General features: G+C 42.7%; 1 protein-coding gene across 1 annotated transcript in view; it reads left to right on the top strand.

Annotated features, from left to right (window-relative positions):
- The window catches only part of eif2ak3 (eukaryotic translation initiation factor 2-alpha kinase 3), a 32,039-nt gene that overhangs the window by 6,985 nt on the left and 3,786 nt on the right, over window positions 1-21,268 (top strand). The window contains exons 2-17 of the mRNA XM_035674001.1: window positions 4,304-4,433; window positions 11,578-11,772; window positions 11,944-12,074; window positions 12,354-12,621; window positions 12,791-12,959; window positions 13,074-13,199; window positions 13,422-13,544; window positions 13,718-13,947; window positions 14,320-14,432; window positions 16,368-16,490; window positions 16,948-17,097; window positions 17,871-18,429; window positions 18,870-19,043; window positions 19,577-19,750; window positions 19,891-19,992; window positions 20,735-20,797. Of these exons, the coding sequence (XP_035529894.1) occupies window positions 4,304-4,433; window positions 11,578-11,772; window positions 11,944-12,074; window positions 12,354-12,621; window positions 12,791-12,959; window positions 13,074-13,199; window positions 13,422-13,544; window positions 13,718-13,947; window positions 14,320-14,432; window positions 16,368-16,490; window positions 16,948-17,097; window positions 17,871-18,429; window positions 18,870-19,043; window positions 19,577-19,750; window positions 19,891-19,992; window positions 20,735-20,797 (2,830 nt within the window). The remainder of the gene's footprint in view (window positions 1-4,303; window positions 4,434-11,577; window positions 11,773-11,943; window positions 12,075-12,353; window positions 12,622-12,790; window positions 12,960-13,073; window positions 13,200-13,421; window positions 13,545-13,717; window positions 13,948-14,319; window positions 14,433-16,367; window positions 16,491-16,947; window positions 17,098-17,870; window positions 18,430-18,869; window positions 19,044-19,576; window positions 19,751-19,890; window positions 19,993-20,734; window positions 20,798-21,268) is intronic.

The following is a 21,268-nucleotide window of genomic DNA, read 5'->3' as shown; positions in this document are numbered from 1 at the left end:
ATGGTACATCACTGTCATGTCAGTCACCTTTGTGACACCTGACGGGTGGAGGTTTATTTTTTTTTAGTCTAAATGTGTCTTTCTCGTGGATGTTGTTAGGCTTAACGGAGCATTTTCATGTTTGCTAAAGAGAAAGACGGGCTGCTGGTTTCATGCTGTGTTATACTGACTGCCTGCAGGTCTTTAAGTCTTAAAATATCCTGCATTTAATTATGGGATTACCACAATTAAACAATTTAAAAGGCTCTAAAAGATTTTTAAACTTTCTGTTTGCTATTAACCTTTAACGCTTCAAGTATTTGTCCTCACTGTATCCACGATCACTGGTATTGTTTTTCTTTTAACATATTTCTAAAAGATTAATTTGGATTCTGAATAAATAATCTCAAATTAAATGTTTAAAACCTTGCCCCCTTTGGCTCATTTCCATGGCATTATATGTCAGAATGTGCACAGTTTAAAGGAATGCACTTGACTCCCCCCCCCCGTTGGTGCAGCTGGTGGTGCTGGGTGCGGCCGGCTCAGAGCTGCATCCATAACTTTCTCCCCACGTGCTCCCCATGCTCTCGTATTTTTGCTCTGCCTCTTGGTGGCTGCACGGCGGGCTGAGTGGCAGCTGCGCGGCAGCAGAACTCCACACTCCAGCGTGCATTCAGGCTGCTCGCTGTTGCATGGTTACAGGCAGTTCTGCTCTACCATTTGCTCAGAGTCTGCAGAGCTGCCCGCGCATTGGCTAAGCGAGTAGAAAAACACTGCCTCCATTGGCTGCTGCGAAGTGGCAGGTTGTTGCGATTGGTCCCGCTCAGCGGCTCCCGCTCCTTGGAGACTCGGCCTGTGTAAACATCCTGGTTGTTTCTTTCAATGGAGTGTGTTTACCAGCAGCTCGGTTGTGCCGGTGTGTGCAGACTGAGCCTGAGTGTCTCTGAGGAGCAGAGAGTCTGGTGAGAGTGGGGCTAATTGGCTCCCTGCTCCGCCATACGCTTTGTGATTGAAGAAGCACTATGCACTATTATGACACTTCTGACAGCAACACAGGCAAGGACGCTAACAACCGTCTGTCTGCTGGCAGCATCACTACTCTTCCTCTTTCTCTTTCTTCATTCTCCATTCCAATGTCTTCTTCAGTGTCTCCGCCGCCTGCATCTGTCACATCGGCGGCGGCAGCAACCCCACAGGCTACATGTTATCCCTTTGGTGACGAGCAGAGCAGAAGTGTCTCGGGGCTCAGACGTGGAAAATAAATTGCCCCGAGTTCTAAATGATACAGTAGGGCTGTTTGTTTTGTTTGAGTTGTTTTTATTGTTCAATTTAGTACTATTTTTGTACCCTACTCCTCCACTGCTCGTTTTCTCCATTACCATCGTGATACCTAAGTTGTAGAATTAAGTGGCCCCCCTCCCCACCCCGGCCCCCCTTTATCTGGAGTACAAAGAGTCCACAAAAGCCTTTGATCTCTCTCTCAGAATGAGATTCTTCTATCTCTCGCTCACCCTCTTTCCATCTCTGAAGTTGAACTCGATGCTCTCACTGACTTCGTCCTCACTTCTTCATTCACAGCATGACGGGAGGGGGGCGGAGCCTGCTGAGCGAAGGCCGCCAAAGCTTCCACCCTCTCAGAGAGCCGACTGCTTAGCAACAACCAATCAGCCTAATATTTTTGGCAGCGTCTCGCAGCCAATGGAGAGGGTGAGAGCGGGCTTTAGCGCTGTGTTTTTATTGGTGGCTGAGTGGAAAAACAATGTTTTTCTTGGTACTTCAGTGCGGTGGTGAGGCTGATAATGCTAAGAGCAGATTTGGGGAGATAATCTTGGCTTTGATGGGGCTGAAAGACACATGGCTCATTACTGTTAAGTGATCCTATTTGCATTTTTATGCAAACTTCCCGCTCCAGTTTAGCTGAAACAACTAGCAGGTCCAGAGCAGCAGTTAACTCCCTGTGAATGTGTCAGTAACTACAGTGAAACTTAAGAGAAACCTTCCTAAAATTGATTTGCTCCCCTCTGAAACAATCCATGTCTTAGTTTTCCTAAGGCTTTAACATCCTTGAACATGCTCCTTCCCCCTCATGAAGAGTGTTCGATGGGTGGAATCAATAAGGGATTATAGCTGGTCAATAGCACTTCACCTGCTCAGTCTGAATGATGGATAGCACCGGTGATGCCAATTAAATGCACTCAGCTCAGTTGACAACCATCACAGTGCACATATATAAAGATGATGATGAGTCCACTTTTTCTTTCTTTCCTCATTTTTTTCAGTCTGACCTGGAAAAGTGTAACACTGTTTCTCTTCCCTCTGCTACTGCTGTCTAGTTGCCCTCGAGGGAGGCAGTTAAAACCCCATATGCCCCAGTGGCCAACACACAGGGAAGCTGTTTCGGGTCCCAGCTGTGTGGATGCGAAGCCGTGGGTGCTCAGAAACAGCATGTGTGCTCCGCCGACCCTCGCTGGTTAAATAAAGCTAAAAGCCCAGTTGACAGCATCTCCTCTAGACAGATACAAATCAATAGTCAGGAGGTGGCCCTTTGCTAGAGCTCAGGACAGGATTGACAAGCAATGCGGCAGAACCCTTAAGAGTCAGGCGAAGGGTGGGGCTGGATGTCTCCATTAATTCAAGTCAGACTGGTTTTTTTTTTTAGCCTGGAGATACAGACGAAAGAGAGAAGAACTGTTAACGAATCTTGCTGTGTCGGCACATAAAGAGGAATAAAACTCATTTGGAGAATTTGTACTACTAATGGAGAAAAATCCTTCACCAAGTAAACTTCTTGGTCGAGCTACAGAATTAATTGGGGGGGCAAAAGACGAAAATGTAAAACTCCATCACTACGATATTTTTTTTTTCCTCACTGGTGGAGCACACTGGGGCTGTGAGAAATCCTTCGCCCATATATCATCTAAGGGAAAACACTTTCACCCCCTGCATCTCATTTTCCCCCTGCATCTTATTTTTAGCTGCTCACTGTATCTCTGCCAACAATGCCTCTGAATGAAATATGTGGAATATATGTCTATACTATATTCTGCACTGACAGTATTTAGTATTTAATCATGTTTTTTGTGTCTTTCTTTTCTGTTTTAGTATTGTGAAAACCAGTTTTTGAGAAATTAAGTCATTTTTGGCCAGCCTCTGAAAGTGAAATTATACAAGTCTCTGATGGGTTTGGTTGTTTTCTTAACAGCACTGATATGGTATTTTCTCTGAGCTGTCATCGTGGGCAGTTGAGCCAATATTTGTGAACACTAATTTTCTGCCAATGTAGGAGAGCTCAGAAGAAAGCCAAGACTAATCAGAAATGTCACTGAACAAATCCACAGACTCTGACTAAAACATGGTCTTTGTCGACACATAAAACATTTATTTGAGGTTTTACATGTAAATGAGCCTGATTTTTATTATGGCAGTAATAACCGTTTTAAGCTTGAGAAAAGTAACCATGTCAAATCCCCTGTGTACTCTTAACAGTTGCTGTTACCATCTGTTTCAGAACATCATCAGTGTGCTCTTCCCATACCTGATGTGCAGCTCTTATGTTTCTCCTGAAATAAAGGGGATAACAATGAAGTTCAGTGGAAATGAGGAAATGAGAAAAGCACATCACTTTCAGTATTTGTAGAAAGGAATCAGTATTCTCTGCCTGTCAGATTTGTTTCTTTATTTTGATTTTGTGATCTTAGATTCAGTCCCAGGTGGTTTAAGTCTGCTTGCTCTGGGGGATCAGTTTTAGACCAGCAGTTCAGCCATATTTGATGTTTTCTTGTGGTTTGCCTTTGCTGTGTGAAAAACAAAATAAATGAACAAGGTGCCTTTTTGAAGAACTCCTTTTGTGGGTCAGTACTGTGGTTTTTTTATGCAAATCAGTCGCTATGTGTGGGATATCTGGTCAGGCTTTAATAATCCTCAGGTCTGGCGGTCCCATCTTTAATCAAAATGCCACCCAGACTAGCTGACAGGATGGGGTTTGTCATGGCACAGGTGTGGTGTTGGCTGCAGTTGAAGGTCATCCTGATTGCTAAACAAGGGTAAAGACTAGAGAAAGACAACATCTGCACCGCCACTGAACAGCTCTTCGCCCTTTAGTGTCTTGTCTGTGATGGCTTTAAATTTAACCCCCTGCTGGAAAGATGGCGTTAAAGGACAATAGTGGTGTCATTTTCTTTTTCTAAGTAAAAAACAGCTTGTAGAGAGACTTCTGCCTTGACAAGTGCAAGACAGTGCTGAAAAGGGTGTATTCTTACCAGTATGTAAAGCTACAAAAAGTGTCTACAAATCCTTAGTGTTTATTTTTGTGTTGTGTCCACAGGTCTCTTGTGATCATCAGTACCCTGGATGGGCGGATCTCTGCCCTGGATCCTCACAATCAGGGCAGGAAGCAGTGGGACCTAGATGTCGGCTCAGGGTGCCTGGTGTCCTCCAGCCTCAGCAAACCTGAGGTAGACCAACTCCTGTGTTTCCTTTGCATTTTTATTAATATAAATGGGAGGGAAAACATAGGAAACCTACTTAATATTGAACAGCCAGCACACATATGGAAGAATGTTAATGCAACAAAAATCTAGATTTATTGCCCTTTTTGTGCACCATAATAAACAAAGATACTGGTCCATGTAAAATAAATGTAAATTTACAGTCAACCACAGCCACTTAAACAGGTTAACAGACATTGCTCAGATGATTAAGATCTACCAGTGAAAAACTCAATTTCCACAGTCTTGACATGTCAGAGTGAGGTTGAGGATCTCATCTTTGCCTCAAAACAAACACTGTCCCTCCTGGCTTTCTTTCTGTAGACAGCAAGACCAATAATTGAACTCCGTGCACTTTGAACAGTCAACCAAAGGTTGCGGTTGCTTACATTCATTTCATGTACACAGTACACACCAGACATACTGTACACCCCCACATAAATCTGAGAGTAGCTGTTTCGCCTTGAGGATTAGCCTCTTTGTTGACTGTAGTGGTTTACACATACAAGCACAGCAAGACCCTCATCTGTACATGTATACAGAAGCTTAAACCGCCCACACCGACATGCTGAAAGTGAAGTGAAGCCCTGAGCGCTGCTCTCCGAGATACATACCAGAGACGTGCTCATGGTTTACTTTGATGTGGACTCGCTCTGTGTCTGTGAGAGTTTTGCCTCAGGGAAAACGCCTCTGATACTAACAAAGGTCTGGGTGGCTGTTGAGATCAGGTTAATGTTGGTATTCTGGTGCTGGTGAGGCGCGTTTGAATGTAATGAACTCTCTGGCTCTGTCATATAAGTATATCTTTACTTTATTACTCTGCTATAACAGTTCATCATGTAGAGCAGGTCTAGACCTTACAAATGCTTACCCTGACTGTTCGACTGACCGGTCCCATCTGGGAAATGCAAATAATATAAAAAGAAATGAACACTTAGCTGGAAACATAAAAATGTACATATAATGAAAGTACAAGATAAACTGTGTCAGCTGATCAATAATCCAAATACTGCAACTTTAGGGTTACTCACTTTAGAAGAATCTCATTCAAGTGTTTGAGAACCTCCCGTATTATTGGGTGAAGTGGTTCTCCAGAATATGCCACTCAGCCTGAATAGTCTGGTTTGCAAACCTACAATTAGAAGGAGGGAACTAATCACTGAAATCAGCTGCTGTAGTGTGGGTTTGGGATTTAAAAAAAAAAAAAAACCTTCTAACTTATGCTTCTTGATCTCACATGGTTGAGAACTGCAGTGTTTTGAGATGGAGAAAATCAGAATTCATGAACCTCCTCAGAGGTTATGATGTGGAGAACCCCTAAGGTTCCTCGAAGCACTTAATGGTTGTACAGTAGAGACTGTCTGAGTGTAATATAGCTTCTCATCTGGATGCACCAGAATGTAAATTTGACCTTGAATATAAAATTGCACCCTGCTGTACTAAATCATGAGATATGGCACTCGTTATATGGGAACTGAAGTTTTGGCCTATTTCATGCCTTCAGTTGAGGGGTAACGTGATTCTCTATGGTCTGATGAAAGTCTTCAACTTGCTTATCAATCACTTTTAAAAACTCTTTAAAAAAGAAAAAAAAGAAAAACTAGGCTGTTTTTCTTTGGAGAGATTGAAATTGTGTTTTCCTATACAGTTAATATGACTTTCTTCTCTCCCGCCCAAGAACTAGCTTATGGATGCGCATATATATTTATGTGTATTTGCCTTAATAACAGACAATAGTGTAAAAAGCCATAACATTTCACACTTGCAAAAACAAAACTGAAAAAAGGGAAAATCACTTACTGTAATACCACTGAACAAATTCTTTAAATATTTGTAAGTAAGTGTGCTTAGCGTACTTAATAATAAATACTGTACTGTATCAAAAGAACTATACATAACAGAAATATTTTCTCTCTCTGTAAATGTAGAAGTTAAATTTAGAGAAGCCAGCATTTTGTTTGTAGACATTTTCTATATAGAATTAAGGTCTAACAGTTTAAATCTCGTCTTAACTTATTCTATAGTAAGTAACAGACGTTCTCTTTAGAAACGGGTAGAAGTATCCAAATGTAATGAATTAAAAATGAAGAAGTCAGAGTAAAACTAGTAGAACACAGCAGCAAAGTATTTCTGTCACTACTTTTCACAGTGGCTTTACACACTCTCGGGGGACATTACATTGTTTTCCTTGCCTTTATATCTGTGTTCAGTGTGTGAGACTTCACAGGACGTGTGAAGAAATTCATAGACAGACACACGTGTAACATCCTCCTGTCATCCTCCAGTGTGCTCATGTTGTGACTGAGGATGCTGACTCTGTTTGTGTGTGTTAGACTCCCTCTATCTGTGTGTGTTTTCACCTGTTGGCTTTCATTTGGCTGACAGAGCGGAACGAGGAGAGATGCCTGTCCGCGCCGAACCCGGTGACTCGCAGTGACGTCATTTGTTATGATCCGCTGTGTGTGTGGGTGTGTGTCTTTTATGCCCATGTACTTTATGTAAGTTTAATTCCAGCCTTGCCCTCTCTGCCCTCAGTAACCTGGGATGCCTTTCTGCTGTGTTGGTGGTGGTGGTGGTGGTGGGGGCTGCCACTGTCTCCTGCCGCCCCCCCCATCCTGAGCGCTTAGCAACTGTTTCATTGGTGCTTGCCGGGTCCCTGAGACACCAGTCTGCTCGGTGATTAGAGGCTGGGGGGGGGTCTGTCGCCATGCCATTGGCTGGCCTCGACATGCCGGGGAGGAAACAGCCAGTCACCTGCTGCATCCTGCGGAGTGTGTACATTTCTTTTCTTTTTTTTGTGGAATGAGGGACAGCAGAACCACAAACAGCATTGTCTGCAGAAAAAGACGCCATCACTTCAGAAAACCAGGAGTTGCTGGGGGGTGTTAGGGGGGGTGAAGAGGGGTTGTGTGTATGTGGAGTGGGGGGTTACATGGTGGGAGTCAGTGCCAACGTGGGAGTGAGTCATGCTGTGGGGGGCGGGGTTAAAGGGATGTAGAAGAGGGAGGAGGGGGGTTGGGTGATCAGGGAGGTGAGGTAATGCCACAGACCAGAGATGATGTCATCACAGAATAGACAATACACACACACACACACACTCGCGCACCTCTGCCGGCATGCAGCGCGAATGAATGAACGAAGAGAGAATTTGATTTATCGCTACACAATGACTAACGATTGATCACCTAGCTGTGACTAATGTGACAAGCAATAATTCTTTCAGCGCGGCGAAAGGAAATGAAAAAGGCCAGATGGGCGATATTTTTGGCAGAAAGTCGATCCCTCTTCCAGCCGTTTTGATTTTGCTGTGATTGTTGTGTCTTTTTGTTTTCGTCCTGCTCAAACCACCAACATTTCTTGGTCTCACGCTGTCTGCCGCCTTTAAGTGGAGCAGTAGCCTTGTGGGCCAACAGTGGCACATTAGCGGCGGGTGAGAGCTGACAGTGTTTGACAGGACCGCTGGAGCATCGGCAGCAACGCACACACCACCGTCTGACCCCCCCAACCCCCTCTCCCTCTGAACCTACACCCCCACACCAACATTTCCCAAGGGAGGAGTACAGTGACATGATTAGTAATATCGAATAATTATCAAGTGCTCCAGCTCATTTGAATTTTGAAATGCTATTTGATATTTATAAGATATACTAATAAAGATGAACTAATAAGCATTATAGTGTGGTGAACATATAGTGTTAATGCTACAAAAACAAATATATGAAACTACAGTCTGTCCATGCAGAGTTAAGACACTGGAGTCTCCCTGCAGCCAACACATGAATATCTTAAAATAACTGAATGGCTCTGGTCTCAGAGTGATAGTGGAATTCTTTTTTTAGAAAAAGGCGCATCCACACATTCAAAAAAGAGCATAAGACTTGAATGAATCTGTGTTATAGCTCTTTAAAAATTAATAGGCAAAGGGAAGTCATCGCAAAAGAGGCACGAGCAGGAGGAAAACGTTTGTGCTGAGAAGTCTTAAAAAAAAAAAAAAATTTGAACATTTTTGTAAGTGATTAGCTTATTTGAATCTTTTATTATTCTACATAAATTGAAAACGCAAACCCTTTTCTTTTGTTTTCAAGATGTAACAAAAAATAAAACAAACAGACAAGACAAAGACATGAAAAACAGAGTGGGGGTGGGACTTTGATCATAATTTTATACACAGTTCACCAAAGGATACCTTTTAATTTGCTTTGATGGGGGGTTTTCATGTCATTAAGAAAGGCTCTTACCACATCAACAAAACATAATTTTCTTTCTTGAATGCTATGCAGCTAACATTTTTCAATGACCGTATTCTGATTGGCAGACACAAACAGATTTTCATTTTAATGGAATACATTTTCTTAGCAATAGCTAGCAGGGTTTCTGTGAGCTTCATGGCGTGTCTATTCTTAAATTTACCCACCGCACATATATCAGGATGTAGCGGGAAAGTAATAACATCTCAAATAATGTTCTGCAGGTTTGATACCAAAAGTCAGAACATTTGTGACACCCCAAGGTGGGTTGTTGGAGTTTTCCCTCATTTAAAACCATAAACAACAAAGAGGTTAGCAGTAAAGCACAGAACATGTAACGGGATGAGTGTTTATCTGGACATAGTGTAGAGGGAACAGCACTTCTACATAAATCAATCCAGATTTCTGCCCATTGAATAATATTACAGAAGAACAAAAGTTTATGTTTTTAAAAAGATGTCTCATATTGGTCACATCCACTGGCCATAAAATACCTTTAGCTGTAAATAACTTAATTAAGAAGTCATCTCAGTCTCATCTGTTCTCAGCCGTTTTTAATCACTAAACTTTAGTGCCTTCCTTGATGACTTTCACATAGACAAACTGCTTTTTTGATTCAGGAGCTGTCAAAATAAAACAGAGAAATGGTTAATAATTGACTGATTTTTGTTTTTATTATAAGGATTATGGTCCTGCTCTATACGAAAGGTGTCCTGAAATAACTTCTGTGATCATTTGGCGCTATATAAATAAAATTGAATAAATTATTGAACATCCAGGTAACATAAACCAGTGTATTATTATCTGATGTTAGGAAGTTAGTTGACATTGCCATTGTCATCAGGGCAGGAGGGACCTAGAGTGATTTCTTTATTCATTTACAAGGAGAATTCAGTGATTCGCGATGTCATGACAATATATATGGATAAATGCTACATAAATAATGCAAAACGTTTTACAACTTCTCTTTGTTTCTCCTCAGTTTCACTTCTTGCTAAAAGAGAGTTTTGTAGGGCAAGATCAGTTAGTGCAGAAATCAGAGGACTGTGTCCATGAGTGAGTCTGTGGACAGGAGGAGATGGACAGGATGAGCAGCTGAGAGAGGAGATCCAGGGTAACTGGTGTTAGAACACTGGGCCAGATCAGAGACATGGATTAAGGCATCAGGAGCAGGATGACTCATCCACAGCTTTGAGAAGTTCCCCTCCACTGTAAACCTCTTTGCACCCCCTCAGACATACAAGCATGGTGTGATGTGATGGTCAGATTATTAACCCCTCCTCCTTTCACTTGCTAAATTTGTCCTGATCTTGTCTCCAAACCTCCCCCCATCCCCTTCACCCACTAAAAAGATGACATCACCCCTGCTCCTGGCTCTGCTCTCTAGTAAATCATTCTGCCACACATTTGTCCCTCCTGGCATTTTAATCCACCACAAAGCAATTACGCTGACTGTTTGACTGTCTTACCCCCTTAGACTCCTGACTGATAAGAATTCCAAAATTAGGTGATTGATAGGTCGGACACCAGCAGCACCTCGTGTGTTTATCACTTTTGGAAGTGTCCAATAACAATAAAAGTAATCACTAATTGGTCCAAAATTGCTATTATGTCACTGAAAAGTTTGTTGAAAAGAGTGAGTCACAACTAGATGACAGCCTTTTGTATAATAATGATTGAAGTGCTTGTAGAAAACGGTCGTCCTTATGCCCCCTGCCGAGCCAAAGCTGTGCAGGTTAAATCAGGATTAGGCTCAGGTTTTTACAATGATGTCATGCTTGCTGCCCCCCTACAGTGAGCAACTGACAGCACACATACAGGAGCACACACACATTATCCATGGTTGCACACTTTTATAAAGATCCAGGTTAATTACTTAGGCTCTTAGTTGTGTAATGGTCCCAAGCCTGTGGATTGAGTCCAAGTGTGCGGGGGCTAAAGCTGCTGCTGTGTAGGCGGATGTGTGTCGGACAGTGTTGTCTGTGTAGGCAAGTGTTTCTGTGTTTGAACTATTGTCTGTCTGAACTGAAAACGGCTTTTCAAACTGTAATAGATATTCCAGGAGTTCTGATGTGTGTTAAATGCTATTGCATCAGACATAATAACATATATAATTTAATCTTAATCATTTCTTTTGCTTAGTGACACTGGAGCAGAGTTTCATAATGAAATAATGTAGTTTCTTCAACAAGAGTGCCAGTAGTCCTCACATACTATTCTGTAGGAGGAGAATTTGTATTGCAATACATGGCCCACTACTATACCACCAAACGTAGGCTAACATTAATGGACTACAAGATACAGAAAAAATCAACCAGCAGTCACCATGTTAGGTTTGAGGTTGTAGGGTAGAGCAGCCACACAACTCATATTAAATTATACCGGCAACATGTACACCTTCCCCTACAGTTTCAGCGTCTATATCTGGAGAATATGTCATAGACAGTAAAAAAAAAAAGAACTTATTTTATTAACTCGCACCTCCTGTTCCAGTTTCATATTAAAAACTCTCTAGCATTTCAAGAACAAGAATTGTCAAACTAAAAAGTGACAATCTGTGCCTGAGTGCACTCAAATGTGACAATTTCCACAAAAGCTAGCTAATTTATAAACTGCCAGATTAAGTAGGGGCCAATCCATGGTGGGTCTGTGGTTTGGCCCCTTTATATACATGTTCATACTGTGGAATAACCAAGATGAAAAATATTAAGAACTAACTTGATTTGTATTGAATGAGAACTTAAAGAATTCGTACCTGTTCTTGTGTTGGGATATGTACTTTTCCAACTCATGAACATCGACTTGTTTTTGACACATCAGCCATCAACACTGACACTTTAAAACCAACTTGTTTGTCCCTGCAGGTGTTTGGCAATAAGATGGTCATCCCTTCTCTGGACGGTGCCTTGTTTCAGTGGAACCGGGACAGGGAGAGCATGGAGGCAGTGCCTTTCAGTGTGGAGTCCCTGCTGGACTCGTCCTACCGAATCGGAGAGGACACTGTCCTGGTTGGCGGTAAATCCCTAACTACATATGGCCTGGGGGCCTACAGTGGCAAGGTCAGTAATATCACTTTAACTAAATCTTGTAGTGTGCTTTTAAAGACTTGAGTTTTTCCTCTCTTTTACCATACCAAATGTTTTTGAAAGAGGCCAACGTAACACCAAGTTGGTCTCTTAACACAGTAGAATAACCCTCTTTGTAATTTCCTCTCACGCTGTTTGCCTCAGCTTCGGTACATCTGCTCTGCGGTGGGCTGCAGTCGCTGGGGGGAAGACGAGCTGGAGCCCGAAGATGTCCTCTTGCTGCAGAGGACTCAGAAAACTGTGCGAGCCATCAGACCCCGATCAGGGATGGAGAAGTGAGTTTTCCTTAATCAGTCAATCATTCTGTCATTGACAGTCAGCTGGATAGTCAGCGTGAGTTGTGAAGCAGCTACTGTATCTTGTGTGGTTTTGCAGAAAGTGTCAGAGGCACTTGATTGACTTTCTGTCAGTGGTAAATCTGTAATTGTGTTAAACAGGCCCATGTTAAATAATTATTGCTTTTGTTTACAAGTCGATCCTTAATTGTGATAATCAGTAACAAAATTAAAATTGAAGTAGTGTTTTCAGTCGTGTATTATCACTCTTGATACTAGGTGGAACTTCAGTGTTGGAAACTTTGAGCTGAAGCTCCTTCCGGAGATACAGTCTGGAATGAACTTCCTGGAAGGAGAAGTTGTGAATGGCAACGACTGGAGGGAGAGTCAGCGGGTCATCAGTGATGAACCAAAGGAGAGAGAGCAGACGCAGAGCCAGCAAAAGCAGAACCAGAATCTGGACCTCGTTATCAAAGTGTCTGTTCCCGACTGGAAGGTCATGGCCTTCAGTACCGAGCCTGATGGACAGCTGGTCTGGGAACGTCAGGTGAGATGCTATAAACTGCCCGAAAAACCCCATTGTAATCAGTAATTCCATAGCATTTACTAAGCATGTTTGGAACGGTTTATTCAAACTCTTGGCTGCTTGAGTTCAGTGCTTAATGACCCTCCCTATGGAGATGAATAACTCATTCTGTATCACCTGTGTTGTGTAGTTCTGCACACCCATCGCTTCGGCTTGGCTGGTGGGCGGGGGGAAAGTCACACCAATCACCCTGTTTGACGACAATGCCTACAGCAACCAGTCGGAAACTGAGGAGGAGGAGGAGGATGATGAGAATCCGAAGAAGGCCAGAGGAGCTGCAGAGTCCAGTGTTTACCTTGGTAAATTCCTACTCGCACTGCAAGCGTTGTAATGTTTAGTTGCATTATTCGTAATATCTTCTGCAAGGTGCTGGTAAATCGAATGCATGTATAACTTTGCCCTCGGTTTATCAGGGATGTTCCAGGGACAGCTCTACCTCCAGTCCTCTGTGAGGATCTCTGAAAAGTTCCCTTCCAAAGCTATTGGATCAGAAAAGGACATAATTCCACTACCAACTGTTAAATGGAAGCCCCTAATCCGTAAGTCCACATCTCCCTACTCATTAGGTGCTGTGTCTAATCATCAAGGCACCTTATTTTGTGAGGGCAACCTTTGGGGTGAGCAGCGACCAGACACTGAGTCCATAATGCTTTGACTTTAATCCCCTTAATGGTTGACTATCCTGTGATTGTTCTTCCAACTCTCCTGATCCCTCTTTCTACCGAGATCAGAGACCTTATTCATCTTTGTCCTTGACACAGATTCCCCATCTCGGACACCAGCCCTGGTCGGCTCTGATGAATTTGACAAGTGTCTGAATAATGACAAGTTCTCCCATGATGAATACAGCAACGGAGCCCTGTCCATCCTTCAGTATCCGTATGGTAAGAACCTGATACTGGACATATGCTGTAAAAAACCAAATAATGTCTTACCAGTAGCTGCAGTACGCAATAGCCATGCTGCATAGGCACCCAGAGTGTACAGCATAGAAAAGTGAATTGGTTGAGAGGACAAAATGAACAAAACCCCCACTGTCTGATTTTCCTCTTTGTAGACAATGGCTACTACTTCCCCTACAACAAGCGTTACAGGGAGAAACGTGACAGTGCCGTGAGTGTGATAAAGGGAAATGGGGCAGGAGGTGAGAGTCGCAGGAGAAAGGACCCGGTGCTGTTGCTGCCCTGGTGGAAAGAGATCCTCGGCACCATCGTCTTCTGCATCGCCGCCACCACCTACATCGTCCGCAAGTTCTTCCACCCCCCTGCCCCTGTGGCCTATGTCAGGGTAAGACCACAGATACAGCCTGCTGCATGAAATACCATAGCTACAGTGACTGCTGGTGGTTATTCCTGTCACACAATGTTAATTTAGACAATGCATGCAACAACTACAGTAAGAAAAAGGTTGATTTCTGCTTTATCACACATATTTATGACCCCATCGAGAAATATTTCCTCAAAATATGCCACATAACGAACTTTATTGTGACATCCATGTCCATGTTTAAATTTGAGTGATTTAAAAAACTTAATTTCAAACTATAGAGTAACAATTCTGTTCTTATAAAGCAACATATAAACAGGTGATTCTTCTGTGTCCTAAATATTTATTATTCCCTCAATGTGTCTTATGCTGTCCTCCTTCTGTCCCTCAAAGCAACGGAAAGAGTCGGAGACACAGTGCCAGACAGACTGCAAGTTTGACCTTGAGGTTGTGGAATCCAAAGAGCCGGTTGCTATGGAGACCCGTTCCAGTGAATATGTGTCCAGGTACATCATTAACACACTATGAAGCTGAGGCAGAATTTGCTCCGTGTGAATGTTTTTTTGTCATGACTCAGGAGAACCTCACGTAACACTTACTACTGTGCGGGGAATTGTTATCCTCACACTTGAAAGTCGCATGCAAGTCTCACTCTTTCAAGGTGTAGCTACAGATTCGGCACTGTTACCATGGTGACCACTGGTCTTCCAGCCTGCCTTGATAGGACAAGGCAGAGATGGGAAATACCAGTCGTAGTAGTGCATGATTGGATAACTCAGCTGTTTGCCATCAAATGAAAATGACCTTGGCCCCCGCAGACCCCGCCCTACCCAGCAGCATCTGCCACAGGGTCGGTGTCACTTTACATCACTGTCAGCGCATTGTCAGAAGTTTTTTTTTTTGTTGCTTTGGACAGCCCAAATATGATCGGTAGCCATAATTTATGGGCTGCCACTGACCTCGTGTAATCTGATCGATGGAGTTTGCATGTTTACATTTGTTAGCTGAATAATATGGCTCTACCGCTCCCCGCAGGTTTTTTTTTCTCCTGTTGTCATCACTTGCACATTCTCTTCTTTTGATCCACCCTAAAATGACAAACAACACACACCCGCCCCTTTCCTATAAAGCTGCTGCTGCAACCCATGCAAATTGCTCTTGCCGTTGAAGTTTCCAGAAATAAAACTGGTGGCTGTTGCAGCAGCTGAGGCAGGAATGAGTCAGGATCATCACGAGGGAGATAGAGATCAGGAAGCAAGGTCTGAATCACATGTGCCCCCACATTTCCGAATGAGACAGCCTTCAAACCCCTAAAAAGCCTGAGCAGGCATGCTTTGACTGGGTGTAGAACAGTGCTTCACAAACTTTTTAGAGCCCGGCACCCTTGTCATGGCACCCTGAGCCAACCACCTGCCAATATAACAGGAATATATGCATACAGATGCTTATCGGTTGAATTTTTGGGGATTTGATATTATATTACATTAAATCTGAATTAAGTATATAATAATTGCTCATTCTCAAACAGAGATTTACAGATAAATATTTCATTCAACAGTGAATACAATTATATACAATAATATTTTAAATATATTTATTTTATTCTTCTTCCTCAAAATTAAAATTAGCTTTTATTTTAAAAGCCTGCTGCACATACTGGTAGAGAGAGAGCACGACCTGCAGGTCTGACTCCACAGACAGGTGGTTTCTTGTCTTGTTTTCTTTTATATCAGGGGTTGAGAGAGCCAGATCACACATTTATGATGTATATCTGTCCTCCACAAGCAGCCACAACCTGTCCATTAACCAGCATCGATGAGTTTTCATGTCATTAGCTGTAGCGTAACAGCAAAATGTTTTTAATACAGTGATAATGATATTTATTTTCATTAATTTTATTTACAATCTTAAGAGCACCCCTGACCCGACCTCATGGCGCCCCTGTTCACTTTGAGAACCACTGGTGTAGAAGAGAGTAAATGGAGGCAGAGTTTGGTAGTGTGAAACAACAAAAACTAAATAAAAATGAAAATTAGAATAACAGAGAACTTGGTTGTGGTTTTAAATGGTTTATGAAGCTGCAAGATGGGAGAAAAATCATGTTATATACAAACATTTGTCTATGCTGTTCGTAAGCATAGTCTGTCTTAGCCTAGTTATTTTTTCTCACAGCACAACATTAATTTAAATACAACTGTTTCACTGTGAGTTGGTTACCTGCCAGCTCAGCAGCCACAGCCAGCCTTGACAGGGATTTGGCTCCTTCCCTGATAATCACCTTTTACCACTTAATAAGCCTTCTTGACCACAGTGAATTGTATGATCTCTGGTCTTTTGTTGTCAGGCATGTATGTGATAACACTTGTCACACACAGCTCCCTCCTACCACTGAGAAACATGTGATTCTTCTTTACATAATGACCAAAGTGCCTCCTCCCCAGGTACCTGACTGACTTTGAGCCGGTGCAGTGCCTCGGCCGCGGGGGGTTCGGTGTTGTGTTTGAAGCCCGCAACAAAGTGGACGACTGCAACTACGCCATCAAAAGAATCCGTCTGCCCAACAGGTAGCGCCTCTTGCTGGTCACACCACAGACTTCCTTGCTGGAGGCTATTATTACTTCCTTTATCTCTGTTTTCTTTTAAAGCTGTTAGATTGAGTTATGTAAGCTGCAGCGTACATGTCTAAAAACAGAAGCTTTTTGGTACAAATATTAGCCATGCATTAATATTTATACTGACGAGCATGGAATAAAAGTGTTAAGCAACAGCAGCTCTGCCTTTATTTCCATTTCAGGAAAGTGCATTACAAACTACTCTGTTAATTATTTTCATGTCCAGTGCTTTTGACTGGGCCCATGTGGCCGTCATTACAGTTAGTGTAATGGAGTGTGTGACTAGGAATACTAAACACAAAAAGTCTAATAATAAACAGCAAAGTCTTTGTTGGAATTGTCTTGAGATCCTGAACTTTGTGATTAAAATGTGGATTAAACTCTAACGCTCAGTTTTTACGTCATTCAGAGAGCTGGCTCGTGAGAAGGTGATGCGAGAGGTAAAGGCCCTCGCCAAGCTGGAGCACCCGGGGATTATCCGCTACTTCAACGCCTGGCAGGAGAGCCCCCCTGAGGGCTGGCAGGAAGAGATGGACCAGAGGTGGCTGAAAGATGCCAGGTGAGCTGGGGCTTTTAAACCTGTTATCTTGTACAGCTCACCAGGTCAAGCATGACACTAACTGCCAGAGGTCTGTCGTCCAGGGATGGCATCCATGCAAAGACTTTAACCCCTCCCCTAAAGAGAAACTGTGACATTTATTACACCACAGACTTTACATCACTCGCCTCACTTCATCGGTTGATTAACACAGATGTTTGAGTGCCAGGGGATGAAAAGCATACAAGCACACAAGCATGTTTGCAATTGGAAGTGTGGTGTGTTTACTCCTCTGTTAGTTTGCTTGGGTAGATTAGAGCTAAAAGTAGCACCAGATAAGCATGCAGAGATTCTTCTTTTGAGGGTGCCTCAAAGGTTGGTGCACAATGAATGCTGGGCTTCATGCCAAATTAAATAAAGTGTAAGTGGTTGCACCCTGAGTTGGACCTCTTGTTAACTCTGTTTGCGTCTTTTCACAGTTTTAAGTATTTTGGAAGTATAACTATTTTATAGCACATTTGCACAGTTATCTTCAATAATTAGTGGTAACATTGACAAAGTAGTTGTTTGATTGTTTCACGTTCTTTATTTTTCACAACAGTTACAGTGCATTGGCAATGAAATTCTTAGTTCTCAGGCTCCCTCCAACAATGCTCATACACTACGTATAAAGAAATAGGTATAGTGTGAAATACAGGCAGGTATGAACAGGGAGTAATTAGGGAGTATGTATGATTAGCATATATATTGTACCAGTAAGCCTGTCAGCAACATCACTCCTTTCCCTCTTTCAGTACCACTGACTGGCCAATGAGCTTCCTTGACCACATGGAGGCGCTGTCAGTCAAAGTTCCAGTGTCCAGCTCAGTGTCACCTGTCTCTGGGCCCGGAGGAGACTCTCTGGAGGCCTCTGTGGATGCGCGGGCCCTGCTCACCAGCAGTGCTGGTGGTGCTGTAGGTTTCGATGTTGACATTGGAGACCTGTCCTTCCACCCGCTGCTGGGCCACGACAGCCTGATGTCTGAGAGGGACAGCCAGGCCGACCCCGACGCCTCAGACACCCCGCACTCCTTCGAGCTCTGTCCTCCACGCGGTCCCAGCGACTGCACCTCCTCTTCCTTTGACATCGTGTTCGAGGACTCGGGCTGCGATCGGGATGCCGATGCAGACACGGACTCGGCTTCCGGTGCGGCCAGTCCAGGCACAATGACAGAAAAGAACAGCTCGTCTTCCTCGCACACCAGACGACAGGAATCTGTCCCCCCTTCCTCTTCCTCTCCCCCCCGGCCAACCTCACTTACCCTGGCTCTCCCCACAACTCCTCCAATCCAGCGAGTCCAGCCGTCTCCCAAGGTCAGTCAATCATTCACTGCATCAGCTGCAATTAACTGCTGCTAAAATCTTGTTTCACCTTGTTGAGGTTTATTTTGGCTCTTTATTATTAATATCAGTCTTTACTGTTGTACTTACAGGGTTGATGTTGAAGGTTGGGTTTGCAACTGACAAGTTTTTGTCTTCTTTAGCTTAAGTACAAAAACAAATTGTGGTGTGGACATATATTGTGCAATTTAGCAACGTTTAATTAATGAGAATATTATTATTATTATTATATTATTAAACAAAGATATTGTATTTTCAATAGTTTTGCCTTTTGTATCAAAATGACACATCTGTGATTTGGGGACAAAAAATATATCTACACTTATTTTGTTCTCTAAAATGAATGTATTCGTTTCCAGTTTCAAAACATCAGTGAATAGTAATGTATTGAAACCTTCATCTCCTGTCTCCAGGTGTACCTGTACATCCAGATGCAGCTCTGTCGGAAAGAGAACCTGAAGGACTGGATGGCTCAGCGCTGCCTCCCGGAGCAGAGGGAGCACAACCAGTGTCTGGATATCTTCCTTCAGATTGCAGAGGCCGTCGATTTCCTGCACAGCAAGGGCCTCATGCACAGGGACCTCAAGGTGAACACACGCTACACTCTGTCCGCTGTACAGGCAGAAGTGAAAGTATTTTAGCTGGAAGATACAGTAATCCTGTGCACCATCCTTTTTTTATCTTAAATCTTTCACTGGAACTGTAGTAGAGAAAACTTCCCATTTCACTCTGTATAATTTCTGTGGAGTCATACTTTTTGCCCTAAAATCAAAATGAATTAATTAAATTCAACAATTGTCCCTTTCTAGTGTATTGCAAGTGACAAGTAAAAACTTAATGTGAAATACAAAAAAAAAACACACAGGAAGCATGTGCCTGGTATAAAGATAGTTAGCTAATCTGCTCTTAAAACTCTTAAAGTTCTTAAAGCGGCCTGGGTTTGCTTTGATCAATCAATATATAAATCATCAATATATGATTTGATTTACTGTGTGTGTGTGTATGTAAAGAGGAATACCGGCTGATAGCATCAACAGGTTCATGCATTAGTAACGCTCTGCGCCTTCATGTGTTTAATGTTCGGTACATGTTACATAACCTGTCACCATCTGCCCTCCAGCCCTCCAACATCTTCTTCACTATGGATGACGTGGTGAAGGTGGGAGACTTCGGCCTGGTGACGGCCATGGAGCAGGAGGAGGATGAGGAAGAGGCGAGCGCCCTGACGCCCGCCCCACTCCTGACCCGACACACGGGCCAGGTCGGCACCAAGCTCTACATGAGCCCAGAGCAGGTGAGCAGACGCATGGACATTTGCAGAAATGTTTTGATTTTCACCAAAACTATAAACATAAACTGAAAATACAATTTAAAAAAAAATAAAAATAAAGACTTCATATCTCACATTCCATCTTTTCACTTTTGTCCTGACAGCTCTCTGGAAACTCATACTCTCACAAAGTGGACATTTACTCTCTGGGTCTGATCCTGTTTGAGCTGCTGTATCCTTTCAGGACCCAGATGGAGAGAGTGAGGGTGAGTCAGCAAACACATGGGCACATAATTATGCCTTAAGTTTACTTCATTTTCTCTCTAATTTAATTGGATTCCCAAAAGGGTTGTTATACAGCAATAAATTACCCTGTAACTCAGCTTTTAAAGCTGCCAAGCACTTGGTTATTGTAGTCAATTTAGACAGTATTTCTATCCCCTATTTATATTACACAGTGTTTTTGGTTATGTAAGCAATGCAAAAAACAAAAAAGGCAAGTAGGGGGTGAATAAAGATTAATTTAACAAAAGCAGGATTGTACAAGGGTGTTTATGAACCAAAAATGCAAAATGTACCCAACCTGAACTATTAAAAAGTCTGAGGTAATTAAGATTTTCAGATCATTTTCCAAACTGACAGGTCACCACAGATTCTAAAGAGTTAAAATGGAAATGATATGATCTCATTTTTGGCTCCAGTCAGAATCCCTGCTGCTGCGATTTGTTTAAGCTAGAGAAGAGAGACTTTCTAATGAGCCAGTGTGTCTTTCTGTCAGTTCTTTTATTCAGTTAATTATTCTATTTTGTCTATTTTGAAAACTCTGTTGGGGGGACTATAATACCTAATCACTATTGTCATTTGAATAATCACTATTGTCAGTTTACATGGTAGTGTTTCTTTGCCCTTGTGTGTGCCATCGACTGCGACGTCTTTGTCTCAGTAACAAAGGGCCTGATTAGCCATTAGCACAGCTCCACTCACAGGTGTTTACATCTTTCCTTCCAGACACTGACAGAGGTGAGAGCGCTGCGCTTCCCAGAGGTTTTCTCCAAAAACAACGTTCAGGAGGTGAGTGGCCGTCTGCTGCCACCTAGTGGCTGTAAACTCAAACTACGTCTAAACCCAGAAAAGAAGAATGTTTTTGTTGTTTATCCTGAGAACGAGCCATAGGTAATGAACATAGTGGGACACATCCAGAGCTGTGAGAGTAATTCTGAAAAGAAGAAGAGGAGAAGGATGGGTCGGAAAATACCGGTATTACCATTATAAATAAATACCATTGAAGATGCCGCCGCCACTTTCAAATCGTTTGTTTGGCAGCATTTTGGGTACCCGGCGGGGTTTCTTAAAATCTCGTCTCGTCTCGTTCTCGTGAGCTGAGTGTATCGTCACACCCCTAATATATATATATCTTATGCTGATACTGTATCAAAGACAGAAACATTCACTCACTGTGTATGGTGATGGTGGATATGTCACTGTGTGGAGATGGAGAATTTAAATCTCCAATCTTTACAGTGTAAAAACATTTCACTTCAA

Source organism: Morone saxatilis, unplaced genomic scaffold, assembly GCF_004916995.1.
Source record: "Morone saxatilis isolate NCDOM2014 unplaced genomic scaffold, NCSU_SB_2.0 Contig3, whole genome shotgun sequence".
In the NCBI taxonomy this organism is placed as follows: domain Eukaryota; kingdom Metazoa; phylum Chordata; class Actinopteri; family Moronidae; genus Morone; species Morone saxatilis.
Note: the sequence above shows the minus strand (reverse complement) of the source record. Positions and strands in the feature narration are given on the sequence as shown.